The following is a 26,384-nucleotide window of genomic DNA, read 5'->3' as shown; positions in this document are numbered from 1 at the left end:
TTGGCATGCATGTATTATCATGTGAAGGTTTTTACTTTATCTCCATGCCAACAAAAGAGAATTTAAATGGGTAGGTATTCTACATTTTTTATCGCTGTGTTTTTAAATTGCTTTTAATTCAATTGCGTTTTAATATTATAATGTGTATGGTGGTGTTTTAACATGGTAGCTTATTACACATTTATATGTACCTAGCTTTTAATCTTTTTGTGACCTCCTTTGATCCTACTTCAGGGAGAGAGATAGAGTCTAAAATAAGTAAGAAAATACTTCTGCATCATTTCCATATGCAGAATTGTCATTAAAGTGCAGAACAGTAGCAGCTCCGAGTGAAAAGTGCAAATCACCCACCCACCAAACTTGTGTTGAGCAAAACTTGCTTCTCATTTTTTGCCACCCTCCAAGACTATGAGAGCCTTCTTTGATGATATTCAAAGTTAGAAAACGATAATGTAAATGAAAAAGAATAATCAGCCATAGATGTGACAGTAGTGATGAAAGCAATAGCACCGGTTTACATCAGGACAGGTAAAGTACAGCCCATGGTCTATATGACCTACCAAGACCTACTAAGACCCAAAATTAATTTTGCCCCAAAATGTTCTCTGTGGTGCATGGGACATTTTAATCATGTTTTTGCCCCATGTGTTTTTGCCCCAAGTCAATTGTTATATGTTGTATGGAAGCACTGCTGTTTCTACTGTTTCTACTGTTTGTGAACCGCTGTGAGTCGCCTTCGGGCTTGAGATACAGCGGTATATAAGCAAAGTAAATAAATAAATAAATAAATAAATGTGTCTTTTTTTTAAGTACACGAAAAGTGACTTCTGGTTACTTCTGTTTTGAAGAAAGATCTCTTCTGAGTCTAAAATGGCCCAAGCAAAGCAAAACACATGTCAAAAATCCCCCCAGGGGCCATAAAAAGTATTGGGGAACATTTTTGGTGGAATTTGGGGGCTATGGGGTGGGTATAGTGGGAGCTATGCCCCCCAGATCTCCTAAGGGGGTAGTGTCGACCCTCTAGCATCTCACATTTGTTCATCTCTAGTTTATAATGTTCCCTTTTTTAATAGTTGAAGCCACCAAATCTCCTCTCCCCTTTAGGAATATGTCCCTGGATAATTATTAGTCCTCTTTCCTCTCCTTTTTTCTTTCTTAGGATAAGTAACTCAGTAACCAAGTATATAACAATTCTCTTGGGTACATCAACTTCAGAAATTATTGCAAGCATACTGAAAGCATACCGATGATGAACCAAAGTGTATGGATAAACCTTGGAATTTTCTGTGTGTTTATACAAGAATAGTTATTTCATGACAATGAACCCGAGGAAACAAATCTTAGAATCATCTCTGGATATGTCATGCTAGCATAACCCTTGAGAGCCACATTTAATGATTCTTGAACAAATAAAAATATACTAATTATCACTGTTTGTGGTGTTTTGCTATCACTAAACAGCTGTTGTTGCCCCCCTTTAGAATATGCCAGTTTCCAAGTGGGACTTGCCACACTGAATGCCCTGAGGGTCTGTATAGCAAGAGCATAGAAACCCTATAGTGATAGCCACATGTGCCTTCTCCAAAATGCTTCTCTTACAAACTTGTGTAAAATCACAGCTGGGTCCCTGTTATGAACTCCGATACATCGTAATTATACACAATATATGTAAGGGTTTTTTTTTTCCTTCAGAAAATGACAGTGTTACATATTCTATCAATCCTGCATTTGAGAAGTTGAATCAGCTGTTTTAATGTTCGCCAGGCTAAAGCTTTTCAGCTCAGAATTTCTGCCGCTAGGCAGCTGTTTTGTATATTTTTATATATGCATGGAGATACATTTTCTAGGACTTCCCAATGTGCAGAATGTTTGGATTGTTGCCATTCAAATGGAAAAGCATAATTGTGGGGAGAAAGCAGGGATGTTGGTATGCATGTGTATGCTTCAAACTAAAATGATAATGGGTATATATGCATAAACTCTTGGGATTTGTTACATTAATACTTGTGTTCATAAACCCCATTATTCATTTTTCCAGCAATGATCAACGATGCAAACCATGAAGTCCAACGAAATCTAGCAATTTCAGAAGTGACTCGCATAATAGTTTTCCATTTCAGAAAGTGGATTCAAATAAGAGAGTCAATAGGGTATGGTGGTTAAAGTGCTTGATCAAACCCAGACGGAATTATGATGCTTAATAGGTTACCTTTGGCAAGTCCTGTTCTCGCTTTCAGCCTGACCCATCTCAGGATTGTAGTGCAGATAAAGTGAAAGGAAGAGCCATGCAGACTCATTTGAACTCACTGAAATAAAGGCAGGACACAGTGTACAAAAAAGACAACCAATTTAATACTAAGATGAGCCAACAGATACTGTACACAATCGTAATTTAACACAAATAAACATTTCGATGCTTTTTATGACTACTTTGCTTCCCATAATCCACTGTGATTATGTGAGCAGAACTGAGAGATTTTGTTGAATTAAAATGGCTATCAACAGTCCCTTGGCCATGTAAAATCTCCACAGAGCTGAGATGGTGCTGAACAGTTTATACCTCTGTTCATGTTTGTGCACCAACCCTTCGTAGTTGTACTAGCCCTTGGGTTTCTTAGGGTATTATTTATGGTAGTGAAAACTGGACAGTGAAGCAAATTGAAAGAGAGAGAATCCTCTTATCTAAAATGTGGTGCTGGAAAAGAGGGCTGTGGATATTATGGGCTGCCAAAAAAACACAACATCAACAACAAATAAATGGAGCAAACCAAGCCTGATTTTTTTTATGTAAGCCACAATGTCTAAGGTGAGACTTTCATACTTTGGACATATCATGAAAAAACATGTCTCATTAGAAAAGACAATGATGTTTTACAAGGCAGTTGGGCAGAAAAAAGGAAAACCCTATTACAGATTCAGTTGAAGCCACAACCCTGAGTTTGCATGACATAAGTGGGGTTATTGATAAAGAAGGAGACTTGGAGGTGTGTCATTGATACAGTTGTCATGAGGTGAACTTGATTTGATGCTATATAACAACCACAATCCTGCAGACTGTGAAGTCATAAAGTGGTATGTGATATAAACATGATTGCTGGGCACATGATGCAGTAGTGATTGAATATGTTATAATAAACAAGATTTTTTTTTAAAAAAAAAGATATTATAACTGTTAAATATAAGATATTGAATGACTACATATCTTGTCTATCTTTAAAATGTGGGATTGAAAGTAGAAAGTAACAACCTGTGCTTAAAGCCACTTTCACACACTGTATAAAAGCCACATTGAACTGGATTATATGGCAGTGTGGACTCAATAATTCAGTTCAAATAAGATATTGTGGATTATCTGCCTTGATATTCTGGATTATACGGCTATGTGGAAGGGTCCTACATGTCCACCTATGTGCAAACATAGTTCAGTGTGAAGAAAAGTAGTTGTTGGCTTGAAGACCATGGGGCCCTGAAATATATATATTCACAATTTTAAAACACAGCCTGACTTTAACAAAGAATGTTGTTAAGTCCTTGCTTATTTATCCATTACCAAGCATGGCCATGAGAATGCTCTGGAACCCAGAGCATCATCCTATTATTATTATTTAATTATGGATGCCCCCCCCCCTTTTAAAAAAACTACACTTCTTCCTTCTCCACCACTTAGAATTTCAATCTCTTCAAGCTGCTTTTCATTAACAAAATAAGTCATCAGTCTAACAACTATGTATCTTCCCCCTTAAAATACATTTTGTTAAGTTTGCTGGATAGAAACTGGTTGTTCCAAAGGAGACTTGGAACCATCTGTTGTCAGGATCCAGTTTCCGTAGCCCTGATTTCGGCGCCGAAAACTAGACTCCTGACACTCCTAACTGATAACGACACTGCAGGTGGTGGCCTTGGAGTACAGCAGTTCACTTGGTGGCGGGAAGCTTTGGCGGGAGTTTGGTGGTTGGCGGGAATGTATGTTTCAAATGTGTAGGAGGGTATATAAGGGGTGGCCTGCAGCCATCTAGCAATTCCGGCTTTTCTATGTTACAGTATCTGACAGTAAAGTTCTTTGATTGACATGATGCAAGTCTCCTGTCTTCATTGAGCCTAGCCATCGTGAGCTGACATTAAGCCGGAATTCCTAGCACCGTCCTGCAACTGCAGTGAGGTGGTATGATGGACGAAGGGAACGAATCCCCTGCAGAGGAGGAAGAAGACACCGTCCTCGGGGCGATGGGAGGAAAACCAACATCGCTCCTGGGTGAGGCTGAAGCGGAACTCGAAAGAGTGACTGCACTCGCTTCATCAACAGCGTTCGCTAACCCTAACGGAGTCACCCAAAGGCGAGCGAGGGAGATCGCAGGGGGAGGCAGCAGCGACATGGACTTTAACTCTCCCCAGAGGCAGGGATACCTAGAAGAGAGAGTGGCTGCCATGGAAACCACGCTATCCGTGATGTCCCGACTAATGGAGCGCCTGGCCCCTCTGCTGGAGGAACAACCACCCCGCACGGAATCCCCGTGGGATACCAGCACAGGGAGCAACCAGATCCTGGGAGCGAGACGCAAAACCCAAGCGACATCAAACGCAGGAGGAGACGGTCCGGCCCGAGGAGTGACGATAACCCCGCAGCCCCTTCCCATGAGAACCGGAGCAGGACGCGGAGCAGGGCAATTAGAGGCACCATTCGGGCAGGCCGCAACCCCAGTAGGAATGATGCAAGCAGGCACACAAGGAATGCAATTCCAGCCTTTGCAACAGAGGAGGGAGGATCTACGTGCCGAATTTGGAGGGAAGCCTGAAGACCTTGACTTCTTCCTGACACTGGTAAGAGGATATCTGGAAGATAATGCACATACCTTCAGGTCGGAAGCCAGCCGAGTGAGAATGGTGGGAGCAGCGTTAAGGGGAGGCGCAGCAAGCTGGTACGTGCAACTGCACGCTCGACACGACCCATGCCTAGGGTCGGTGAGAGCATTCCTGGCTGCACTAGAAGCACGCTTCCGAGACCCCCTTGAACGCATCAAAGCAAGAGACAAGCTAAGAACGATTACACAAGGGCAAAGGAGCGTATCGGAATTCGCTGAGGAATTCCAGATGCTGGCTGAACGGGTCCCAGATTGGTCTGCCCAGACTAAAGTGGAAATCTTCAAGGAAGGTCTGAGGAAGGAGCTGCTGACATGGGCTCTACATCGCGACGATCCAGGGACGGTCCAGGGCTGGATCCAACTAGCCGGACGAGTGGAGACAACATTGAGCCAAATCGAGCGACACCGAGGAACTACCATAACATCCAGACCGCAGAGGAGAGAGGACAAGAAGCCATCTGGAGAGCCGCCAAAGAAGGAGCCAGCGAGCAGAGAGAAAAGCCGACAAACCGGATGTTATGTCTGCGGCCGTGTCGGCCACCGAGCAGCTGCATGCTGGCAGCGGAAGGGAGGGGATCCATCACGGCCGATACCTAAACCGATGGCTGGGAGGAAAGCAGAAGAATGCTCCCTGCATGAGAACATTAAGGGATCTTTGGTGAGTCAAAGCAATGGGATGCTCATCTTCCCCATAAGACTAGAGGGATTAGATAAATGGGCCAGTTGCAAAGCTTTCATAGACTGCGGATGTTCTAGAAATATCATGACCCCTGAACTAGCGGAAGAGCTAAAATGTAAGACTATAGCTTTGCAAACCCCCATAGCATTTACCCAACTAGATGGGTCAGTAGCTTCTGGAGCCCCAGCTAAATATGGGGTCGGAGGAGTGAAATGCAAAGTAGGCGATTGGGAAGGCGAAGTAGCATTTGTGGTGGCCCCATTAGCGAACTACCATGTAATCTTGGGAATGCCATGGTTACAAGGAGCAAACCCCCAAGTAAACTGGGAGGAGAGGAGCCTAAGCTTCTCACAACCAAAGATGGGTGGCAGATGTGAGGAAAACGCATCAGAAGAGTGGGTACAGAACATTCCACCACAATATAGAGACTTTGCCGATGTCTTTGATGAAAAGGAGGCCGACAAACTACCCCCAAAAAGAAGGGTTGAGGTTAAAATTGAAATTAATAAAGGGGCAACGCTTCCAAAAGCAAAAATATACCCAATGTCGGCTAGGGAAATGGAGGAACTGAAACAATACATAGACAAGAATCTAGCGCGAGGATTCATTGAACCTTCGGACTCCCCCCTCGGGGCCCCCGTACTGTTTAGACGGAAGAAGGATGGGTCATTGCGCTTGTGTGTAGACTATAGAGGGTTAAATGCGGTGAGCACTACCACTTGTTACCCTTTACCATTAACCAAAGACCTACTATCTAGACTGTCGGAAGGGAGGATATTTACAAAGCTGGACTTGGTGGAGGCTTACCACAAAATCAGAATCAAGCCAGAGGACAAATGGAAAACGGCTTTTTCCACCGCAATGGGATTATTCCAATTTTCCGTGTGTCCCTACGGGCTAAAAGGCGGGGGAGGGGCATTCATGCAAATGATAAATGAAGTGCTACACCCCTTGTTGTACCGGGGTGTGTTTTGTTTTATAGATGATGTAATAATTTTTAATAAGAATGAATTGGAGCATTGCCAGCTGGTGAGAGATGTGTTACAAAGGCTAAGGGAGGCAAAATTGTTCGCCAAACTAGCCAAATGCGAATTTAATAAGAGGCAGATTGATTTCTTGGGATACAGAATATCCCACAAAGGGATTGCGATGGACCCTACAAAAGTAGAGGATGTGAGGGTCTGGGAGCCACCTACCACACGAAAACAATTGCAGTCATTCCTGGGATTTGCAAATTTCTATAGGTCCTTCATAAAAGATTTTGCCCAGCTGACATTACCCCTTACGGAACTGCTCAAAACAAAAGGGAAGGGAGAAACAGCTAAGACACGATCCCCGGGGGCAAAGTTAGTGTGGTCAGACGAATGTCAGAAAGCATTCGACCAACTTAAGCAGAGATTCACTGAGGAACCACTTCTAACCCACCCAGATATGGCCAAACAGTTCGTACTCCATTGCGACGCCTCAGATTGGGCATATGGGGCAGCGCTCATGCAAAGAGACTTTGAAGGAGCCTTGAGACCTTGTGGGTTCCTATCCAAAAAGTTTACCGAAACAGAACGAAATTGGCCTATCTGGGAGAAGGAAGCTCTGGCTATTATGAAAGCATTAGAGTGTTGGAGACACTTGCTAGAAGGGAGCGGCACCCCATTTGAAGTTTGGACTGATCACAGAAACCTCCAGTATCTCACATCCCCCCGTAAATTGTCGGCCAAACAAATCAGATGGGCTCAATATTTCTCACGTTTCCAATTTGAATTAAAGTTTCATCAAGGAAAAAGAAACGTCCTCGCAGACACGCTGTCACGTATGCCCCGACAAGAGGGAGAAAAAGAACGAGCCGCTGAGAGCCTCATATCGGTCCAAAGGGGAAACATGGCTGTAGTAACTAGAGCCCAAGCTGAGTGCAATCGAGAGATAGTGGGAGTAGAAGGTGGAGGGGGAGAGAGTTGGGAAGAAGAGTTGAAACAGGCATATAAAAAAGACGAATGGTTAAAAGATAATGAGAAAAAGGTGGAATGGAAGGGTGGACTGGTGTTTGTGAATAGAAAACTGTACATTCCGGAATCATTGAGGGGGAAAATGTTAAAGAGATGTCATGATAATAAAAGTGCAGGCCATTTTGGGGTCACCAAAACAACAAAATTGCTGGCAAGGCAATGTTGGTGGCCAGGAATGAGAAGTAACACTAAATCGTATATCTCACACTGCGAAACGTGCGCTAAGAGCAAAGCCTCCACACAGAAACCTGTAGGATTTTTGCAAAAAGTAACCGAGCCTACGAGACCGTGGAGTTCGATTGCGTTTGATTTTGTTGGGGAACTTCCACCAAGTAAGGGGCAACGTTACGTTTGGACCGTCCTAGATCTATTCTCAAAAAATGTACATTTTATTGCACTCCCAAAACTTCCGTCCGCGGAAAAACTAGCAGAATTGTTCGTTAAACACATTTACAAATTACATGGGTGTCCGGACCAGGTCATTAGTGACAGGGGAGTCCAATTTACTGCGAGGTTTTGGAAAGAGTTCATGAGGTTACTAGGAGCTGAGAGGACATTGAGCTCGGCTTTCCATCCCATGACGAACGGGGGGGTGGAATGAACTCAACAAACTCTCGGGACATTCCTCAGAACATACGTAAACCAACAGCAAACCAACTGGGTAGATATCCTCCCCTTCGCAGAGCTAGCATACAATTCAGCCCCACATTCCACAACCCGGGAGTCGCCTTTCAAAATAATTTATGGCCAAGAAGTAGCCCCCCTTCCTAGACTCCCAGAATGGCCGGAGGGAGAACAAGAAAGAGGGGAGGGTTGGGCCCAGCAAATGAGAGATAACTGGGTAAAGGTGGTAAAAGCATTGCGAGAAGCACAAAAACAACATAAGCTGTTCGCAGATCGCAAAAGGAGGGAGGGAGACAAACTAGAAGAAGGAGAATTGGTATGGCTGTCCACAAAAAACATCAAACTTAACACACCATCGAAGAAGCTCACGCCACGATATATAGGCCCATTCAGAATCATTAATCAAATAAACGAGGTCACATATAGATTGAAGCTACCGAAAGATTTGGGAAAAATACACCCGGTATTCCACTGTGGACTGTTAAAAAAATATTTGGGGCCCCTCGACCCGGAAAACGATTAGATATATGTTCCGTTTCCCTTTCAGGAGGAAGAAGAGGAGGAGGACGTCATGTCAGGATCCAGTTTCCGTAGCCCTGATTTCGGCGCCGAAAACTAGACTCCTGACACTCCTAACTGATAACGACACTGCAGGTGGTGGCCTTGGAGTACAGCAGTTCACTTGGTGGCGGGAAGCTTTGGCGGGAGTTTGGTGGTTGGCGGGAATGTATGTTTCAAATGTGTAGGAGGGTATATAAGGGGTGGCCTGCAGCCATCTAGCAATTCCGGCTTTTCTATGTTACAGTATCTGACAGTAAAGTTCTTTGATTGACATGATGCAAGTCTCCTGTCTTCATTGAGCCTAGCCATCGTGAGCTGACATCGTGAGCTTTCACATATGGTACAGTATGTGCTGTGATTCAGTGTCTCAGCCTGATGAGCCAATAATGGAATTGCTCTAAGTCTGCTTAGTTTACTATTAAACCAGACATTTCACATTTTAAATATGCATTGTTTGCATACTGATCAGCTTGGATACAGATCTGTAATGATAATCTCCCCTGCTGTGTTAAGCATGAGTAATACAGAGAAGATTGAAATATCTCCTTTTGAAATCTGTATCTCAGGGGCTTTCCTGCATTATTATTACTGAAAGATGGTGTCATGCTCAATGTTTAGATAAACATCAGTTTGATTGTGTAAATTGTGACCCTGGAGCAAATGTGAAATTGCATTATTTCAAAGAGAAGGAAATGCTTTCTGCGGGGAGAGAAAAAAAGAATAAGATTTTGGAAAAATTTACAGTCATCTCCTGGCATGGTTTGCTTTCTTTTCACTGTCTGAGCATTTGGTTCCAGGATTTGGAGCCTAGTAGACATAGTCCTTAAAAACTAGGAGATAAAAACACTTTTGCAAAGAACAAACCAACCCAGATCTCTGTTTGCTTACACTCAGTGCATAGGAGTTGTTGACAGAGATTGTCATCCTGCTCAAAAGGAAGACCCAGATGAGTTTTGCATTCAAAACAGACACATTGAAATGTCCATGTGGGTTGATTTATTATAAAGAATTATTTCAATAAGCATTATCATTCTGGTGAGGACTTCCTATTGCTAAATATAAAACATCTTGGAAGAGAGCTGTGAAGATATACACAGAATGATTTACAAAGGCTACATTTTTGCACAGTTATATCTGTAGAGGTAAATAACCATGAGCTGACTTGGAAAGAGCCAAAGGGATAAGATCAAACCGTGTGCCCTGTGGTGGAAAAATGCCTACTGCCAATAAAACTGTAAAAATATGCTTTGTCATTGCCTTGATTTTTTTAAACCAAAAAACAGTCCACACTATTCTGTACATAATTCTCATTGATTTTAATGAGTCTGCTCTACTTTGGATTTAGATGTAGTCTAGATTTAACCCACTGGTTTGATATAACATTGTGTTTGGCAGCTCAGACCAACAGGTGGAAGGGCTCCTCATGTCTGTAGGGAACCTCTTCCACAATCAGAATACAAGAAAACATGATCAATGTCAAATTCTCTTTCTTTCACACTCCCTTATGTTTACTAGAATTGACTCTGAGGTGTTGTGGGGTTGTAGTGTTAGAAAAAAGTGTATTTGATCTTTCTCTTTCCAAAATTGGGATTATTTTCAGAGCTATGCTTAGGATACACAGCCATCTTTTTAAAAGAAATTCCCAAGAATGCAATCTCCAGACCATCATCTTAGTGGTCTTGTAGCAATCCAGCCAAATGGGGTGTTGGATGCATTTGCTTGAAATGTGAGGGCTGTGGCTTTCTTGGAGAAACCAATCCATCTCTTTCTCTATTGCCTTCCACTTTACCAAACATTAAAGTGAGTCATTTTGCAATGAGTCATGTCACCTTGTGATATGTCCAAAGTATAATAGCCCCAGTTTGGACTTGGATGATATAAATCGAAATGAAGGCCCGTAGCCAGGATTTCGTTTCGGGGGGGGGGGGTGAATTTTTTTCAGGGGGGGTTCGGGGGGCCCCTGAGTTTTGGGGGGGGGCTGAGTCTAAGTGAAAGAGGGTCTAGCCTAGCAAACCTTTTGTATCATTACCCCAATACCCCCATGCAGATGGGATATATTGAGTATGGTGATGAGATCATGATATGAATAAACATAACAGTTTATAATGCACCAGTAAGGCCTTTTTGCGAACCACCATGAGAATTTCGGGGGGGGGGGGTGTGAAGCCCCTCAAGCCCCCCCCCCCCGGCTACATGCCTGCGGCCTGCCCTATGGACTAAACTGAATGTTCTATCAAAATAATGGGTTAAATCTAGATTTAGATCAACCCAATCTCATCCTGGGTGAAAGAGAGGATAAAGTTCAATAAAGCAAGCAAGCAGAGTTTTGTGCAAGAATAAACCTTGCATTTTGTTGGAAATAACAACCTTCACAAGCCTCCACGAGTAATTTGTTATGTATATAATTGCTTACTGTGTTGTATTGTATTGTATTGGTTTTGGCTAAATGGTTGTTAATAATGTTTTTAAAATGGATTTTAACTTAATGGTTGTATTTAATGTGTAATGTTGATATATTTTGTATGCAAGTGTTGGCATTGAATTGTTGCCATTGTAAGCTGTCCTGAGTCCCCCTTCGGGGGTTGAGAAGGGGTACAAATGTTGGAAATAAATAAATAAATAAATAAATTGTATGTGTGTATTGGTTTGCAATTTTACCTAACCTCTCTGTTGTGGGAAGGACGGCAGATCATGTGATCAGAACTAGGCATCTTCAGGACTCAAACTCCATTTTAGATTAGTGTTTGCTTTAGACTTCAGTGGAGATAGAAGCTATTAGACTCTTAGAGAGAGTAGAAGCCATCTGTATGCTTTTAGACTTCAGTAAGATGAATGCTTAAAGACTCTATTGGAATGTGGACTATTGTTTCTAAGGAAGATATCCTGATTTACTTACACAAAGTACTTAAAATCCTATTGCAACTGGATTCACAAGCAAATTGCCTATATTCTGTATACATGAAGTTTTGTGAGTAAACCAACTCTGTTACTTTTGAAGAAGACTGTTTATTTTGTCTCTTGGGAGCATAATTTAAAGTCAAATATATTTTAAGGGAGAGTAGATGTTTCTAGACAACTAAAGGAACACTCCTGAAACTTTGCTGAATGTGTGTGTGTGTGTGTGTGTGTATCCACTGGCATGTCTTTGGGGTAAAAAATGTTTGAAATAAATAATTAAATAAATTCCTGACCATTCAAAGACATACTTAGGTACATTAATTCAACAACTGAGAGATCTAGTTGCCTTGCATGAATGCTGGTGAATATCAATTTTCAAAACGTTGTGACTTCTAACAATTTCATGCGTTTCCAGTGACCAGTGATTTTTCCAAAAAGATTATGAATCCCTTTTCCCAAATGGTTATAGAGAGTCAGCGGTCCGAATTTGGGTTGAGCTCCTTGTGTCAGATCCTGCTCTCTATGCAGAAACATGAGAGAAGCCTCCCACAAGGATGTTAAAACATCAAACATCTGAGTATCCCTGGGCAATGTCCTTGCAGATAGCCAATTCACACCAGAAGCAACTTGCAATTTGTCAAGTCACTTCTGGTATGGAAAAACAAAACAAAAAGAACTGTGGACCATTGTAATTGAAATAGCATACTGTTGGCTCTTGGTATATTCATGGCTTCTGCATCCATGGATTCAACCAACCACTGCTTGAAAATATTACATACACACGCCCCAACAAAATGAAAGAAGAAAACCTTGATTTTGTCATGTGTTGAGCACTATACTGATATATAGACATAGCGTGCTGCAGCCTCTCAGTCTCTGCCAATGCTGGTTTGATTTGTTCACCATATGGCATATAAGGGGTGCCATATTTCTCCATCATGAGACTTAAGCATCCATGGAAGTTGGTATTCACTGAAGGTCCAGAAACAAATGGATACCAAGAAGTGATTGCACAATACAGATGAATTCATGGGGAAAAAACCTTGAAAAATGTTTGGAGATTAGGATTTACCTTGGGCTACAGACTTAAGATGAATGGGAAACAATGGAAGCCCTTTTGTTATCTTCTTTGTTGACACCAAAGTCATGGAAAGCACAAAAAGGAGGCACAAGCCATAGATGAGCTTGAACCTCCTAGATCCCACAGATTTTGGCAAAAAACATATTTAACACTTCTACTAGGGAGAAAGAGCCTGCAAAGAGTACTTCATAGTTAGATCATTCATCACTTCAGCATCCTTCCATGAAAAACTAGAACAGAGAGCCCTAGCAGAACCATCAATGTAATTAGAAGTTGAAGTAGTGTGTGGCATTCAAAAAATACAGCATGTCCTCTCTTCACTGCCACCACTCATAGGGAGCTTAGGGAGAAATGTATTAGTTTTTGAAGATATATACACTTTCTCTCTCTATTTGAATCAAAATTACTAACAAATCTTCAGGAGTGTTAAGATTAAGTCTGCTTCAAAGGAGCTCTGCTTCAAATTGCTTGCTTCTCACATCAATCCAAGTCAGCCCTCATGAATTTTGGTTTGGAATTCATCTGTGGCTGAAGCGCACACCCCCACCAGAGAGTATTAAAACAAACCAATAAACAAATCAAAAAGATGTAAGACTTTGGATATAAATTCAAATCATAGCAGAATAACAACAACAGCAAACCCTTGGCTTCTTCTTAGAAATTTTGTTTAAAAGCACCAGCCTTACTTTCCTTGGGCAAGAGTCTGGGTGCCACTTTCAAAAATACTAATTTTGCCTTTGCTTGGAAATACATTTACAGGGGGGAATATCATCTTCTGTCCTTGGGTATGAAATAGTCTGGATTTGGTGATCAGTGGGCAGTTCAGAGAACAGAATTGCTGTCAAAATGTCCTGAATGAATGATGGGTTCCAGGAAATTATTTTTATTGTTGGCAGATTTTATGGTTGATTTGTTAGGAAGATGGATTAAACTAAAAGTAAGCTTATGCTATGCAATGCTGAATTTTACAGCACTGTTCATTTTATTGTTTTGTACAAGCATTTAAGACTTAGAATTAGTGCTTTAAAAGTAAATCCAAACCAATCTGTAAATTTGTTCAGAAGAGAAGCCCAAGCTTCATTTAATTTATGTTGCATTTGTATCACTGTCACTTTACCAATTCCAGAAGTTTTTTTTTCTGATTTGTGTGTGTGTGTGTGTGTGTTTCTCCAAGTTGCCTGTCAGCTTATGCCAGGGATTTCAAACTTATTTCTATTGATGGCCACAGCAGCCATATGGTTGCCTTCAAAGGGCTGTTGAATACATGGATGGAGAATCCATGGATACAGAAGACCAAACATATTTTGTTTTTACACAACACTTTAGTTTTTACCCAATTTGGGCCCCCAGATGTTATTGAATGGCAACTCCCATTACTTTTGGTTATTCACCATTTGGAGTGAGGATAGTGGGAATGGCAGTCCAAGAGCATTTGTGACTCTGAGGTTGGGGAAAGGTTAGGGGACATTTAAGTTCAAACCCCACTATCCTAACTAAACAGAACAAACTTCAGCCTTCCAGAGGTGACTGTATCACAACTTCCATCAGCTCTAGCCATGATGTCTAAGGAGGAATACAGGAGTTGCACTCCAGCATCTGGAGGGCCACATACAATGACATGGATTTGAGTTTGATACATGTGGCTTACGATGACCATATGAATTTCATAGAATTTCTGTGGTAAAGAATTACCACATGAATTTCTGTGGTAAAGAATACAACTGTGGCCTTATCCCACTAACACTGAAAGAATGCAAAACTGCAAGTTCCTTTTTAAAACAATATATAACCTACAGCACCTGGTACGTGTTGGTCATCTCCCATGCAGTGACTAACCACTGGAATAAATTAAAGAGTGTTCAAATCCATGAAGTCTAAGTATGAGTTTATAAGTTTGGCATTCACTCTGATCCTGGAAAACATCATAAAGGAATGAGGGCACCTACTGCATTAAATTCAAAGGAGCCACTTTGAGTCTCCTTTAAGAAAGGAGAGCAAGATACATAGGAGTATTAGTATCAGTACAGTAATAGTATTATTGAGGGTGGGGAGGGGTTTGTCTTGAGAAGCAGTATAAGTTATGCAAATTCAATGCATCTATCTTGTAATAATAATTAACAATTCAAATATGGAGGTCTGTGTATGTGATTATTAACGTCCCATTTAAAGCCAGTGGTTCTTTTAAATACTTAAACGTTGGTCAGGGTCATTCCCAATAAAAACATATTCATTTATCTACATTCACACAAACTGAAAATAAACAACAAATGAAATGCACCTGTCTTTTAGAATTTTTTTAATAAGGCATTTTTAAAGGCTGCGCTGCTAATCTATAAAATAAGACTTCTGCTTCTACTTGTAATATACAAGCTACATCATATTTATTGTCCATTATTTGTTACATTCAAGGTTAGAAATATCTTGACCAGAGCAATTTCACAATCTCCTTCAATCACTAGACATGAGTTTGGTTTATTTTGGGCCAGATATTAAATTGGTATATGAACAGTACTTTTAAATTCTATTGCTCCTTGTAGATTGAAGCAGCCATTCAGCCAGAAGCATCGTTCATTCCAAAGATGCCTTTCAAGAGTTCCCAGAAATCAATTTAAAATTGCATATAGCAGAGAGCTAAATTTACATGATGTTCTTTAGTCCATCATAATAGAAATATTTTTGTGGAACATAATTATACAAGGCCACCAACCCACAATGTACTGTGTGTTGTGTGCCTTCAAGTCATTTCCAACTTATGGTGACCCTGTGGTGGACCTATCCTAAGATTTATTTGGTAAGATGTGTTCAGAGGAGGTTTGCTATTACTTTCCTCTGAGGCTGAGAGAGTATGACTTGCCAAAATCACCTAATGAGTTTCCATGGCTAAACAGAATCCCGGTCTCTAGTGTCCTAGTCCATTGTGAACACTATGCCACACCTGTTCTTATGATATACTAATTTCTGTATTGAAGCTCTATATTTTTTTCCTTTGTAAAGTCTCATCCTTCCTTTTAACCAATTCATATGCCAATGACAATTTAGCTCTAATTTATCCCATCCCAGAAAATCAAGCCTATAGTCAAATGATTAATACCTAAAGCAGGAGTCAAGAAATCATATCACTACAAGATTCCCTAAAGCAAGATTATAATTGTTGCACACCCACTTCCCCCATAATTAGAATGAAGATATATTAACAGCAGGACTGATTATGAGAAACAGAAAGGTGCTCTAGGCAGACAGAATAAATGAGACCATGAAAATACAAAGAAAGCCTGAGTCAGTATATGAGGATTTAGTTTGAAAATGTCTTACTCCTGGGTAAATGTACATATGCTGATTTAGGGCTCGTGATACGATTAGGTCTCCAAGGAACAGGGAGCTAGTATTATATGGGAAACGTCTACATTAGCATCCTGGGTGTATCCTGTTGTCAGGCCCGTAGCCAGGATTTTGATTTGGGGGGAGCTGAGTTTGATTCGGGGGGTGGGGGGGGGAGAGGCTGAGTCTAAGTGAAAGAGGGTCTACCCTAGCAAACCTTTTAGATTTAGATTTAGTTTTAGATTTTGCATTGATTCCACCAGGACTAACAATTGCACTAAGGTCTCTATGTGTAAATTGGTCACTTGGATTAGGAGGGGGTAGCCTGATTCTCAAAGGCTATTGAACCAAGAAGTTATCACCCAGGGATTGTATTGAGGGGGTTTTACCAAAGAATTGGCTTTATCAATAATTAAAGTCAAAAGATTTTCTTTTGATAAAGTTCATTATAATTCTAACCAAAAGACCAAGAAAAGTTTGATTCAACAAGGCCATTTGGCTTTAAGATTAATTTCCATGCTGTTCATGTTCCTTTGGTACACATGAGCACCCTTTCCACCTTCTCTTTAATTTCTCTACCTTTTGCTCATTTATAACAATTTAGTTCCAGTGATTTCATCCCAAGGGCTTTTTGCCAAGGAATTTTAAAAGACTTTCCAACGGTCAAAGGGACTGCTTTCCCTTCTACAAAGTCCTTTGTTTTATTCTGTGGCATGAGCATTTCACCAGCTGAAGATGATTAGCTCCCAACCTTAGAATGCTGCTGGCATACAGTTCTCAGAATCCACAAACAACCTTGCCAATGATAACAAATCTTGCAATGTTTAGTACTAAAACATCTGCACACAAGAAGCTGGATATATCTGTAGTAGGGACTTCTATTTTTTGTTTCCACATTCATCCTATTCCATTTTCCTTTGATCAGTCCCCTTTAGCTACTGTGTCTGAAGTGGTTTGATCAGAATAAGGAAAGCTTATAGAGATGTATGTTGCACCATGCATGCAATGCAGTTATTTGGACATTGGATGGCAGATACATACACTTCAAGCTGGTGAAAGCAGGGCTGTGCAGAATAAAACATGAAGATGCACAAATGCATAATGACATACATCAACATACTGGTATGTACGCTCACTCATCCTCACAAGGATATGGAAATTTGAATATTTGACCATATAATTGCAATACAATATCAATTGAAACAGCATAAGTAAGGTAAAATATGCACAACAGCCCAGGAATATAATTTAATGTATACTATCCACACATCCAATGTGCAGATATGACAAATAATGGGGAGATATAGAGGCGCAGGAGTGCATATACAAAAAGGGTTTATTGCTCATAACACACTAAACAGAAAAGGGGGTGCAAGCTATCTCTCAAAACAGAAAGAAAGAAGCAAGTGCTACCTTGGCAAGTATATTCTTAGGTGCCATTATTGCACATTTCACTCCATGTGTTGTATTTTGCACATTGTGGAATGGTTATCTAAGCATTTCTGAATATGAGCTAGAGTGTTTTATTATTTGGTATGGATGTTGTATAATGCAAGAACAGCATAACTCCATGGTGGAGACTTACATTATGCCAAGGTATTTATATTATAGGTGTAAGTTGCATTCCCATGCAGAGTGTTTTTGTTGGCATAGTGAAATGTAGTACCTATCTGACAGGAACAGAAATATAGATTCACACGTGGTCCATGCAATGATGGAATGGGGGTTGCATGCATACAATCCATAATGGTTCTCTGCTTATTCCATAATAGAACCTAAATATACACTGTTAAGTGAATAGAGGTTTCTTTGAGAAAACCTATTGATAATTATTACTTTGTACACTGCAATTGCACGATGAAATTTCAGCCATGGGCATTTAGCAGTAGCTTGCACAAATGCACTACAGTTGTATAGGGGCTGTTTAATACAACAGATATGTACCAAAGGTACATGAACAGCCATATTGTCATGATGTTATCACATGCATCTTGGCCTGTGATTGTTAGCTTCCAGATAAAGGAATAGAGACTGGAGAGCACGAATCATAAATCTGCAGACAAAAGGAGAATGGTTTCCATGTGCCTGTAGATCAACTGAATTTAGTGGAATGTGCTGTCTTGCAGGTTGATGGAGTCTCCTTTGGAATTTTTTGAGCAAAGGTTTGATGGTCATCTGTTGGGAATGCTTTGATTATGTTTCCCTGCAAGTGGGTGTTGGACTGGATGGTCCTTGTGGTTTCTTCCAGCTCTATTATTCCATGATTCTATTTTTTTCAAAAGCCCAACACATTTTCCCTACACACAAATTAACTGGCCTTCTTCAGAGGCTACCTCAAGATAAACATAAATACAAATATTTACTTAAAATCTTTTTCAAAGTAACAGATAATTTGTGACAATTCAAATGTGTTGGGCTTAAAAAAAATAAATTCAGCCCATCTATATAAGCATGTGGAGACCAGCTTCTGTTTTTGTGCAGCATCCAGACACAACCATGTATTCCAGTCATAGCCTTTGGTGACCAAAGCCAAAGAGGAAATACGTAATATTCAGCTAAGGAGAAAACACAGGCATTTTGTAACCACCTCATCCCAATCAATGGTGACATTTCAGTACCAGCCTTTCAAACTTCATGTCAAACATCAATTTATCCTGGACAAGTAAGAAAATTCTTTTAATTCAAGGCCATGCAGCAAAATAATAACAACCTGTGACCAGTCAAGGGGCAGACGGGCCCAAAGCATCCTTCTCCACTGTAGGGAATTCATGAGGATCTATCTGTAAGAAACCGAGGAAAATAATCGGGAACAGCTGGACAAAAGCCTCATAGCTTTGCTTTTGGGTCTTTGTGCTGCTCAGCTGCAAGACATGCACAGCCCAATTGGCCTCAAGAGAATGGCGCCACAGCTCTTTTCTTCAAGTCATGTTATTTTAACATCTGGAGCAGCATACATTGGAGGCTTAAAGAGAGCAATGAGAATATGTTGGTACAGTTCCCTTTTGATGATCGAATTAAGGAAAATGCCACTAAATTTTTGTCTTGGCTGTGCTCAGCTGCCTGAATCTGTATGGATGCCAATGTTCAAAGAAGCACTTAGAACACAACAACAGCAACACAGATTTTGATGAGATGTTCAGTTTTAGCATTACTGGCTGAGCAAAGGGCAATAATTTCATTTATCTGAAAATGAACTGTTCTTAGATACCCATAATGCCATGGGGAGATAAATAAGCTGATGAATGCATTCCGCTGAGCAGGTCAACAGGATGTTAAAGAGCAGACCAGAGAAAGATGGATTGCTTGGTGTGAGGCCTTGACAAAGCTGTACAGCCCCAGATGTTTTATTTTATAGCACTATTTCTACTGTCATGAGACCAATTCCTGATATTTATGTTGTGCAAAGGAGTTATATATGTTGAAGATGGTTCTTTACCTGTCAGGGACCTTCTAAAATTAAGCAGAATGTTTTCAATGTAAATGGAAGGTCATTTTTTCCCATTCAAAACACTCCCAGCTATAACAAGGAAACTAAAACTTGATGATATATATTTCTGAAAAGACAAAAAATGACATTGAATGTCACAAGGGCTCAGTTCACACATAATGGCAAATTACCATTTCCTGTTATATAAATGAGCTGCAACAAACCTCAAGTTCACACACACACCCCTTCATGGCCACATGAGAGGGGAAACTTTTGCTTCTCCAGTAAACAAGCAACACTTTTATGCCCTTCAACTGTCCCAATTGGCAATGGTCAGCCTCTAATCTTCTGTCATTCCACTTTTTAGACTGCTTTTAAAACATCCCACTTTCTTTCTCTTTCTCCTCCCATTTTCCTCTCTTGTCCTTAGTTTATTTAAATTGCTGAAAATTAACTCAATTGACTAAATTACCTATATTAACTTCAGATGGGGGCAGAGCTAAGAGAGAGAAAAAACCATTCCCTTTCCTGTAGAACAGGCATGGACAAACTAAGGCCCAGGGACTATGGGTGCTTACCTCAGGCCCTCCTCATTTTCCCTGTCCTCTCAGCATATGAGCATAGTGACCCATTGTATTCTTATTCAAAAAGGATTGGTGGAGGGGGGGGGGGAGACACCCAGCAGCCGAGATCCCTCTGGAGCACTCTCAGTCACCACATGTCTTGCCTTCCTCCCGGCATAAGGATGGGGTGAGTGGCCTGCTCCTTATGCCAAGAGGATGGCCTGAGGAAGCACACAGTGGCTGAGAACCCTCTGGAGCATTCTCAGCAGTCGTCTGTTTTGCCCTCCTCCTGGCATAATACTGAGAGGACAGCCCAAAGATCAGGGGAGGAGGATCATGACAGTCGTTGCATGTCTCATTTTCCTCCTGGCATAAGGATGGCGTGAGCATCCCCATCCTTATGCCAGGAGGACAATCTGAGGATGACCCGGACTTCTCCCAGTTCTACCCCCATCCCACTCAGTGCATGCCTGGCTATCCTCCCTCTTGGCCTGGCCATCTCAGTTAGGCCCACAATGCATCCCCAAGGCAAAAAAGTTTGACCATCCCTGCTGTAGACTGAGGTATAATCAAGTTGCTGCAGATACTCCTTCTTTGCTTGTGCTTCCTCATTAATAACTGTTGCCATATTGACCATACTGTGATGTTGCTTGGCCATCTCCATTTTCATGTGTAAACATTTGAAGGTTATGTAGTTTCAGCATCTTACTTTTTTAGACCTAGAAGAGGTCAGCACTTAACCAGAAAGTAAAAAGGAAGCTCATAGCTTTGCTTTTATTACATGGCTTTGGATATGCCCTCTACTGTACGATGGCCCCTGAGAATTTTTCTGAAATTGAATTTGGCCCTCAAGCTGAAGGAAATCCCTAATTGCTGACCTACTTTTTGGCTAAGTTAATCCTTCTACCCTTTTAGAATGAATACACACACACAAACACACACACACACACACACACACACACACACACACACCATTTAACACTCCCTCATTACATATGAAACTGGAATAAACCTCATTCCTCTAAGTCACCACAAAGTCTGTTAGCAGTTAATATAGTTAAAACCAACTGTCAGTAAAGGCTGAGCCCTAATCCGCTGGCGCAAGTACAAAAACAAGAAGAAACTCTTCTGGGAATTTAATTATTAAACATATGATAAAAACCTATTATCTCTAATAGCTAAAAGATAAGAAGTCTATTAAAGATTCTTTCCACAATGAAGCTTGGCTGGTGTTGGCTGGCAGAGGAGTTGGCCTTCTTTTCTGATCATTTAATGCTACATGCCAGGTGAGGGAGAAGAATGCCCTATTGCATCATTTCTATATTTAGCAATGCTCTCCAATAAATTGCTCTAATGATATACTGACATTTACACAATCTATCTCAAGCGTATCACATTTTGTCAATACTAAATTTGTCTGGCCATTTGCATACATTCATATAATTACACACAAGATGTGTTGGGAGTGATAGGTGCTTGGAGATTAACTGCATGGACCAAATACTAAATGTCCAAGCATTGACTCATGTGTTTCGATTTCACTTGTTTTAGAAAAGAAAAGGCTGGAGTTTCATTAATGTGGCAATCAAAACAACATGATTTTTTTTCAAAGGATATTGACAAAACAATTGTGTCCTTCATTGCCCTGTCATTTAGGGGGATGAATATTAGAGGAACATCTTCACAAATGAATTTGTGTACTTGATGGGTTATATATTAAGATGAATACGTCACCTTGTCCTTCAAAATTTCATGAAGTTTGAATATAGTATTTAGATGGTAACAATTATTTGATAGTGGAATATGCTGCATGGGAGTATGGTGGAATCTCCTCTGGAGCTTTTTATGCAGAGGATTGATGGACATCTGTTGCAAATGCTTTGATTGTGTATAGCATAGCAGGGGATTGGACTGGATGGTCCTCATGGTCTCTTCCAACTTTATGACTCTATAATAAAGATGATTACTTATGGCCCTAGATGTGTCTTCTATCCCTCCGCTTAAATTATTTTCAGAACAAATAAGCATAGTTCCACCAACCAGAACATCTCAGCAGAGTATTGCATGTACACCCAGTGGATTAATAGTTTGATTAGATGACTAGAAGCCCTTATCAATTATGGATTTCAGACTGACTATTAAGTGGCTGAATTTGCAGTTAGCAGGACACAGAAAGACAGAAAGACGCAATATAAAATATAAATATGGAAACCATGGCATCAGCATGGGATATGTCTCCTGCATATTCTGGGATCGTGGTAGTACAAAATGCTTTCCAGAGCTGTAGTCCAATGCCAAAACCACTACACCACAATTACCCAAACTACCTGTTGCCTACTGTTTTGGCTCTGAAGGCAAAGCAGAGTGGTTCTCAACCAGTAGATCCCCAGATGTTTTGGCCTTTAACTCCCAGAAATCCTAACAGTTGGTAAACTGGCTGGGATTTCTGGAAGTTGTAGGCCAAAACACCTGGGGACCCACAGGTTGAGAACCACTGGCATAGCAGAAGAGCCAGGCACTGAATAAAGAAGGAGCCATCAAGACATCTGGCTTGTACTGGAGGCAAATTATAAGTGATGCTGGTGGTATGTTCAGCTCATCTGTACTGAGTCAAGTGTGGTTTTGAATCCATATCTCCCTTGTTCTAGTCTGACACTCTGACCTCTAGTTGTTCTTTTATTCGTATATGTAGATACAGTACAACACTCCATGTTAATCACTTCAAAAAAGAGGGTGCATTTTTCTGACTGATGAATAGCTCTAGAATATACACATTTAATTCTGTGTTTTGTCCATGAGCTCAAGGCAAACTAAAATCCTTGTTGAGTTGGTTGAAACATGTATACTCCTCTCCTGAAAATGTTTTTGGTAGTTCTTTATATTTACTTGTGAAAGTTAGCTTCTGTAGGCTACCACTAGTCAGAAATTTCACCTCTCCTAAAATGTCCCCCTTCCAACATTATTAGTTTTTTTCATACAAATATCTAGATTATATCATAAATGTAAAGTAAAAATAAAGAAGCAAGAACTAACTGCTTCAGAATATCTAAAGGCAAGTAAACTTGTTTTTCTCATGTCCTTCCTGCTTTTTTTAAGTGCTTGCTTTATTTTACTTATTCAACATTTATAAGACATGTTTAAGGAAATTCAGCCAGCTTCCAACTACCTTGGGATTCTTCTATTTTATTCTATTTATTGTTTTATTGTTTATTGTGATTTTTACTCCATCTTTATTCCTAAAAGGGGTAAGAAATAGCTAATATAATAAGAAACCCTTGCTAACTTCATTTCTCATTTCTTATGTGCTCTAGTGAGCCTAAAACCAAGCTTAGGAGTCATGTTGGGATAGATATGCAGAACACAGAAATGAAGGGTAATCTACTAGTAACATATATTAAATTCAGGACAAATCCTCGTGTCTTGTTGACACAACAATATGACTGCAAGAAGACCTATTCCTAGATCAGTGATTCTCAAGCTGTGAATCCCCAGGTGTTTTGGCCTATAACTCCCAGAAATCCCAGCCAGTTTACCAGCTGATAGGATTTCTGGGAATTGAAGACCAAAACATCTGGGGACCCACAGGTTGAGAACCACTGTTCTACGTGAAAGAGTGAAATGCAGTTTTTGAAAAAAAGTGTTTTTAGATAGATAGATAGATAGATAGATAGATAGATAGATAGATAGATAGATAGATCATGGCCAAGTCTGAAATTATTTGTGTCTCCAAGACTATATTTTAGTAAAAACAAACCCATTTCTGGGCACCCAAATAAACTGGGATGTTGGTGCAAAATGAGATCCTTATATGTGTTTTCCTTACCAATCTCAGAACTTTTAGCATGCTAAGTAAGAAGTTGTTAAAATGGCAGATGGAGTTGGGTAACCAACCTTCATAATGAACCCACTGTGAGGGAAGTTAAATAAGAACATTCTGGCATATGTTAAAAATGATAGTTTGCTCAAGCTCAAAAGGATAATTTGACAAACATCCTTCATGATCACAAGATTACATGGCCATATTCTCAAGGTTAATAAGGTCTCTATGAGCTTTCAAAACTAAGCTGTGACTTGACATGGACATTTAGATCAATTAGAAAAATTGTTCATAGCAACATGATGAGGACTGGAACAGAAAAAGAATAATAAATACAACCATATTGGAACTGTTCTAGATTTGGTAAACAAAGACTGTTGCAAAGACTGGAATGATTCAAATGCTTTATTTTCTTTTCATATGTGCAAGATAATCAAAGACTGTTATTACTTTTGCAAGCTAAAATAAATTTAGCAGTTTCACAATTTATTCCTTCCATGTTTTTTTTTTATAGAAGACATCTGTCTTTGCAAGTTGAAGCTAGCAATTTTAGTCTTAGTCTTGCCAAATGCTGTTGCATACAGCTTGTATGCAACACCTTTAGGAGATACCATAGCTTACCAAGGGCAATCTCATGATTTGATCCATGGCAGTTGATGGCATCCTTGTGGGTGAATCCATGCTGGGTTGTAGTCCAAAGTTTAAAGGTGTCATCTTGGAGAACTCATTTAAATTTGAACTAAAACCTGAAGCAAATTCAGGACTTCACTAGCAATTGAATTTGATGAGCAGGTCTAGAAGATATCTAATTGTTGACTAAGACAATTGGGAAGAGGTTCACAAGCCAGAAGTGTAGTTTCTTTGCTCATCATGAATACTAGTCGACAAGCTGTTAAGGCTGTAAGAGACACTACATTTTTAATTATAAAATGTCATGCAATATTATCAGTGTTTGTACTCTTGAATTCTTCGATAACCTTTCTCCTTGCTATTTTCTGCAGCTGCAATGTACAAATGTACTGTAGGGCCAGTGGGACAAATTCATTTTGATTGTAAAATTCCACTGACACTAATGGAGTTTTATGCCCAGAAACGGTTTGGCACAATGTCCTTAGATTGCTTTTATTCACAGTTTGAATTGGAATTGTTTTTCTCTTGGGAACAATTGTGATTAAAGATTTCAGAAAGACACTCCCCACCCCCCATGCTGTGCTTTTATGTGAGTGTAAAACAATGGGACATAGGCATTGCTGATTGCTAAGATAACAGATTTCACATTACGATTTATGTTATGACTTGTAACTAGGGCCGGCTGTACCAGAAGGCAGGGTGATGCATCTGCCTCATGTGGCAAATGCTGAAGGACATAGTGTATACAGAGCTGTTAAATGCTACAGATCTCCTTTTTGTCCACTGAGGATGCTGTCCTACTACCATTGTCAAAATAATATCTAGCTGTCAGTCTGGTCAGAGATTACAAACAGTATAATGTTTTAAGGTAACCCTGCAGATCCTAAACTGAGACTGATGTACTTTGCTCATTTTATGAGAAGCCACAATACCAGAAAGGACAATCATGCTTGATAAGGTAGAGGACAGTAGAAAGAGATGAAGACAGCATTCCAGGTGGAAAGACTCGGTTAGGGAAGCCATGACATTGAGTGCAAGACCTCAGTAGGGTGACTTAGGGTCCTTTCCACACAGCTGTATAAATACACATTGAACTGGATTATATGGTAGTGTGGACTAAGATAATTCAGTTCAAAGCAGATATTGTGAATTATCTGCCTTGATAGTGTGAGTTATATGTGGAAGTAACAGAAATGAATTACGTTTCAAAAGTAACTCTCTAAGTTCTTGTTGAAGTTAGCAACCTTTTGCATGTCTAACCACGCTGGGAGTTAGGCCCTTCTACACTGTCCTTATATTCCAGGATCTGGTCCCAGGTTATTTGCTTTGAAATGGATTATATGAATCTCCATTGCCATATAATCTGGGTTAAGAAAATAATCTGGGATCTGCTTCTGGGATATAGGACAGTGTAGAGGGATCCTTACACATCATGCCACTCTCTAGGCATGTTACTTCCCATTTCTTTGTGTGTTTGTTCACATATACTCTCTTCTTCCATGGCATAGCTTCCCTATGTTCTCTGGGATCTCCTTTCCTCTCCCCCACACCACTTGCTGTTCTCTGTTAATCATATGCAATAAGAGCTTCAGCTTTCCTCATATGATATAGTACTATGTGCTTTTTATAGTTTTCTTCAATAAAATGAAACTGTGCTCAAATAATTATGCTCAAGTGTGCATCACTAAAACTATTAATGGGCGAACCCAGAGGGTGCTCACCAATGCTTCCTCTTCATCTTGGAAAGAAGTGATGAGCGGAGTGCCGCAGGGTTCCATCCTGGGCCCGGTCCTGTTCAACATCTTTATTAATGACTTAGATGAAGGGCTAGAAGGCATGATCATCAAGTTTGCAGGCGACACCAAATTGGGAGGGATAGCCAATAGGCCTGGGTAACAACGGAAAAATTTGTTTCTAAAATCGATTC

General features: G+C 40.3%; 1 protein-coding gene across 1 annotated transcript; it reads left to right on the top strand.

Annotated features, from left to right (window-relative positions):
• Positions 1–3,814: 3,814 nt before the first annotated feature.
• On the top strand, positions 3,815–8,999 carry LOC137096918 (uncharacterized). Its single transcript, XM_067467392.1, has 2 exons — positions 3,815–5,517; positions 8,710–8,999. Exons 1-2 carry the CDS (start codon positions 4,165–4,167, stop codon positions 8,779–8,781), a joined length of 1,425 nt encoding a protein of 474 aa, XP_067323493.1. The 5' UTR covers positions 3,815–4,164; the 3' UTR covers positions 8,782–8,999.
• Positions 9,000–26,384: the final 17,385 nt, after the last annotated feature.

Source organism: Anolis sagrei, chromosome 1 (genome assembly GCF_037176765.1).
Source record: "Anolis sagrei isolate rAnoSag1 chromosome 1, rAnoSag1.mat, whole genome shotgun sequence".
Classification (NCBI taxonomy): domain Eukaryota; kingdom Metazoa; phylum Chordata; class Lepidosauria; order Squamata; family Dactyloidae; genus Anolis; species Anolis sagrei.
The sequence above is the reverse complement of the archived record's forward strand: the minus strand, read 5'-3'. Positions and strand labels throughout refer to the sequence as shown.

Bases quoted from the DNA above. Each gene is read 5' to 3' on its own strand.
- LOC137096918 (XM_067467392.1), top strand. From the start codon at position 4,165: ATGATGGACGAAGGGAACGAATCCCCTGCAGAGGAGGAAGAAGACACC. The intron at 5,518-8,709 runs GTGAGTCAAAGC...TTTCCCTTTCAG, and splicing joins AGAACATTAAGGGATCTTTG to GAGGAAGAAGAGGAGGAGGA.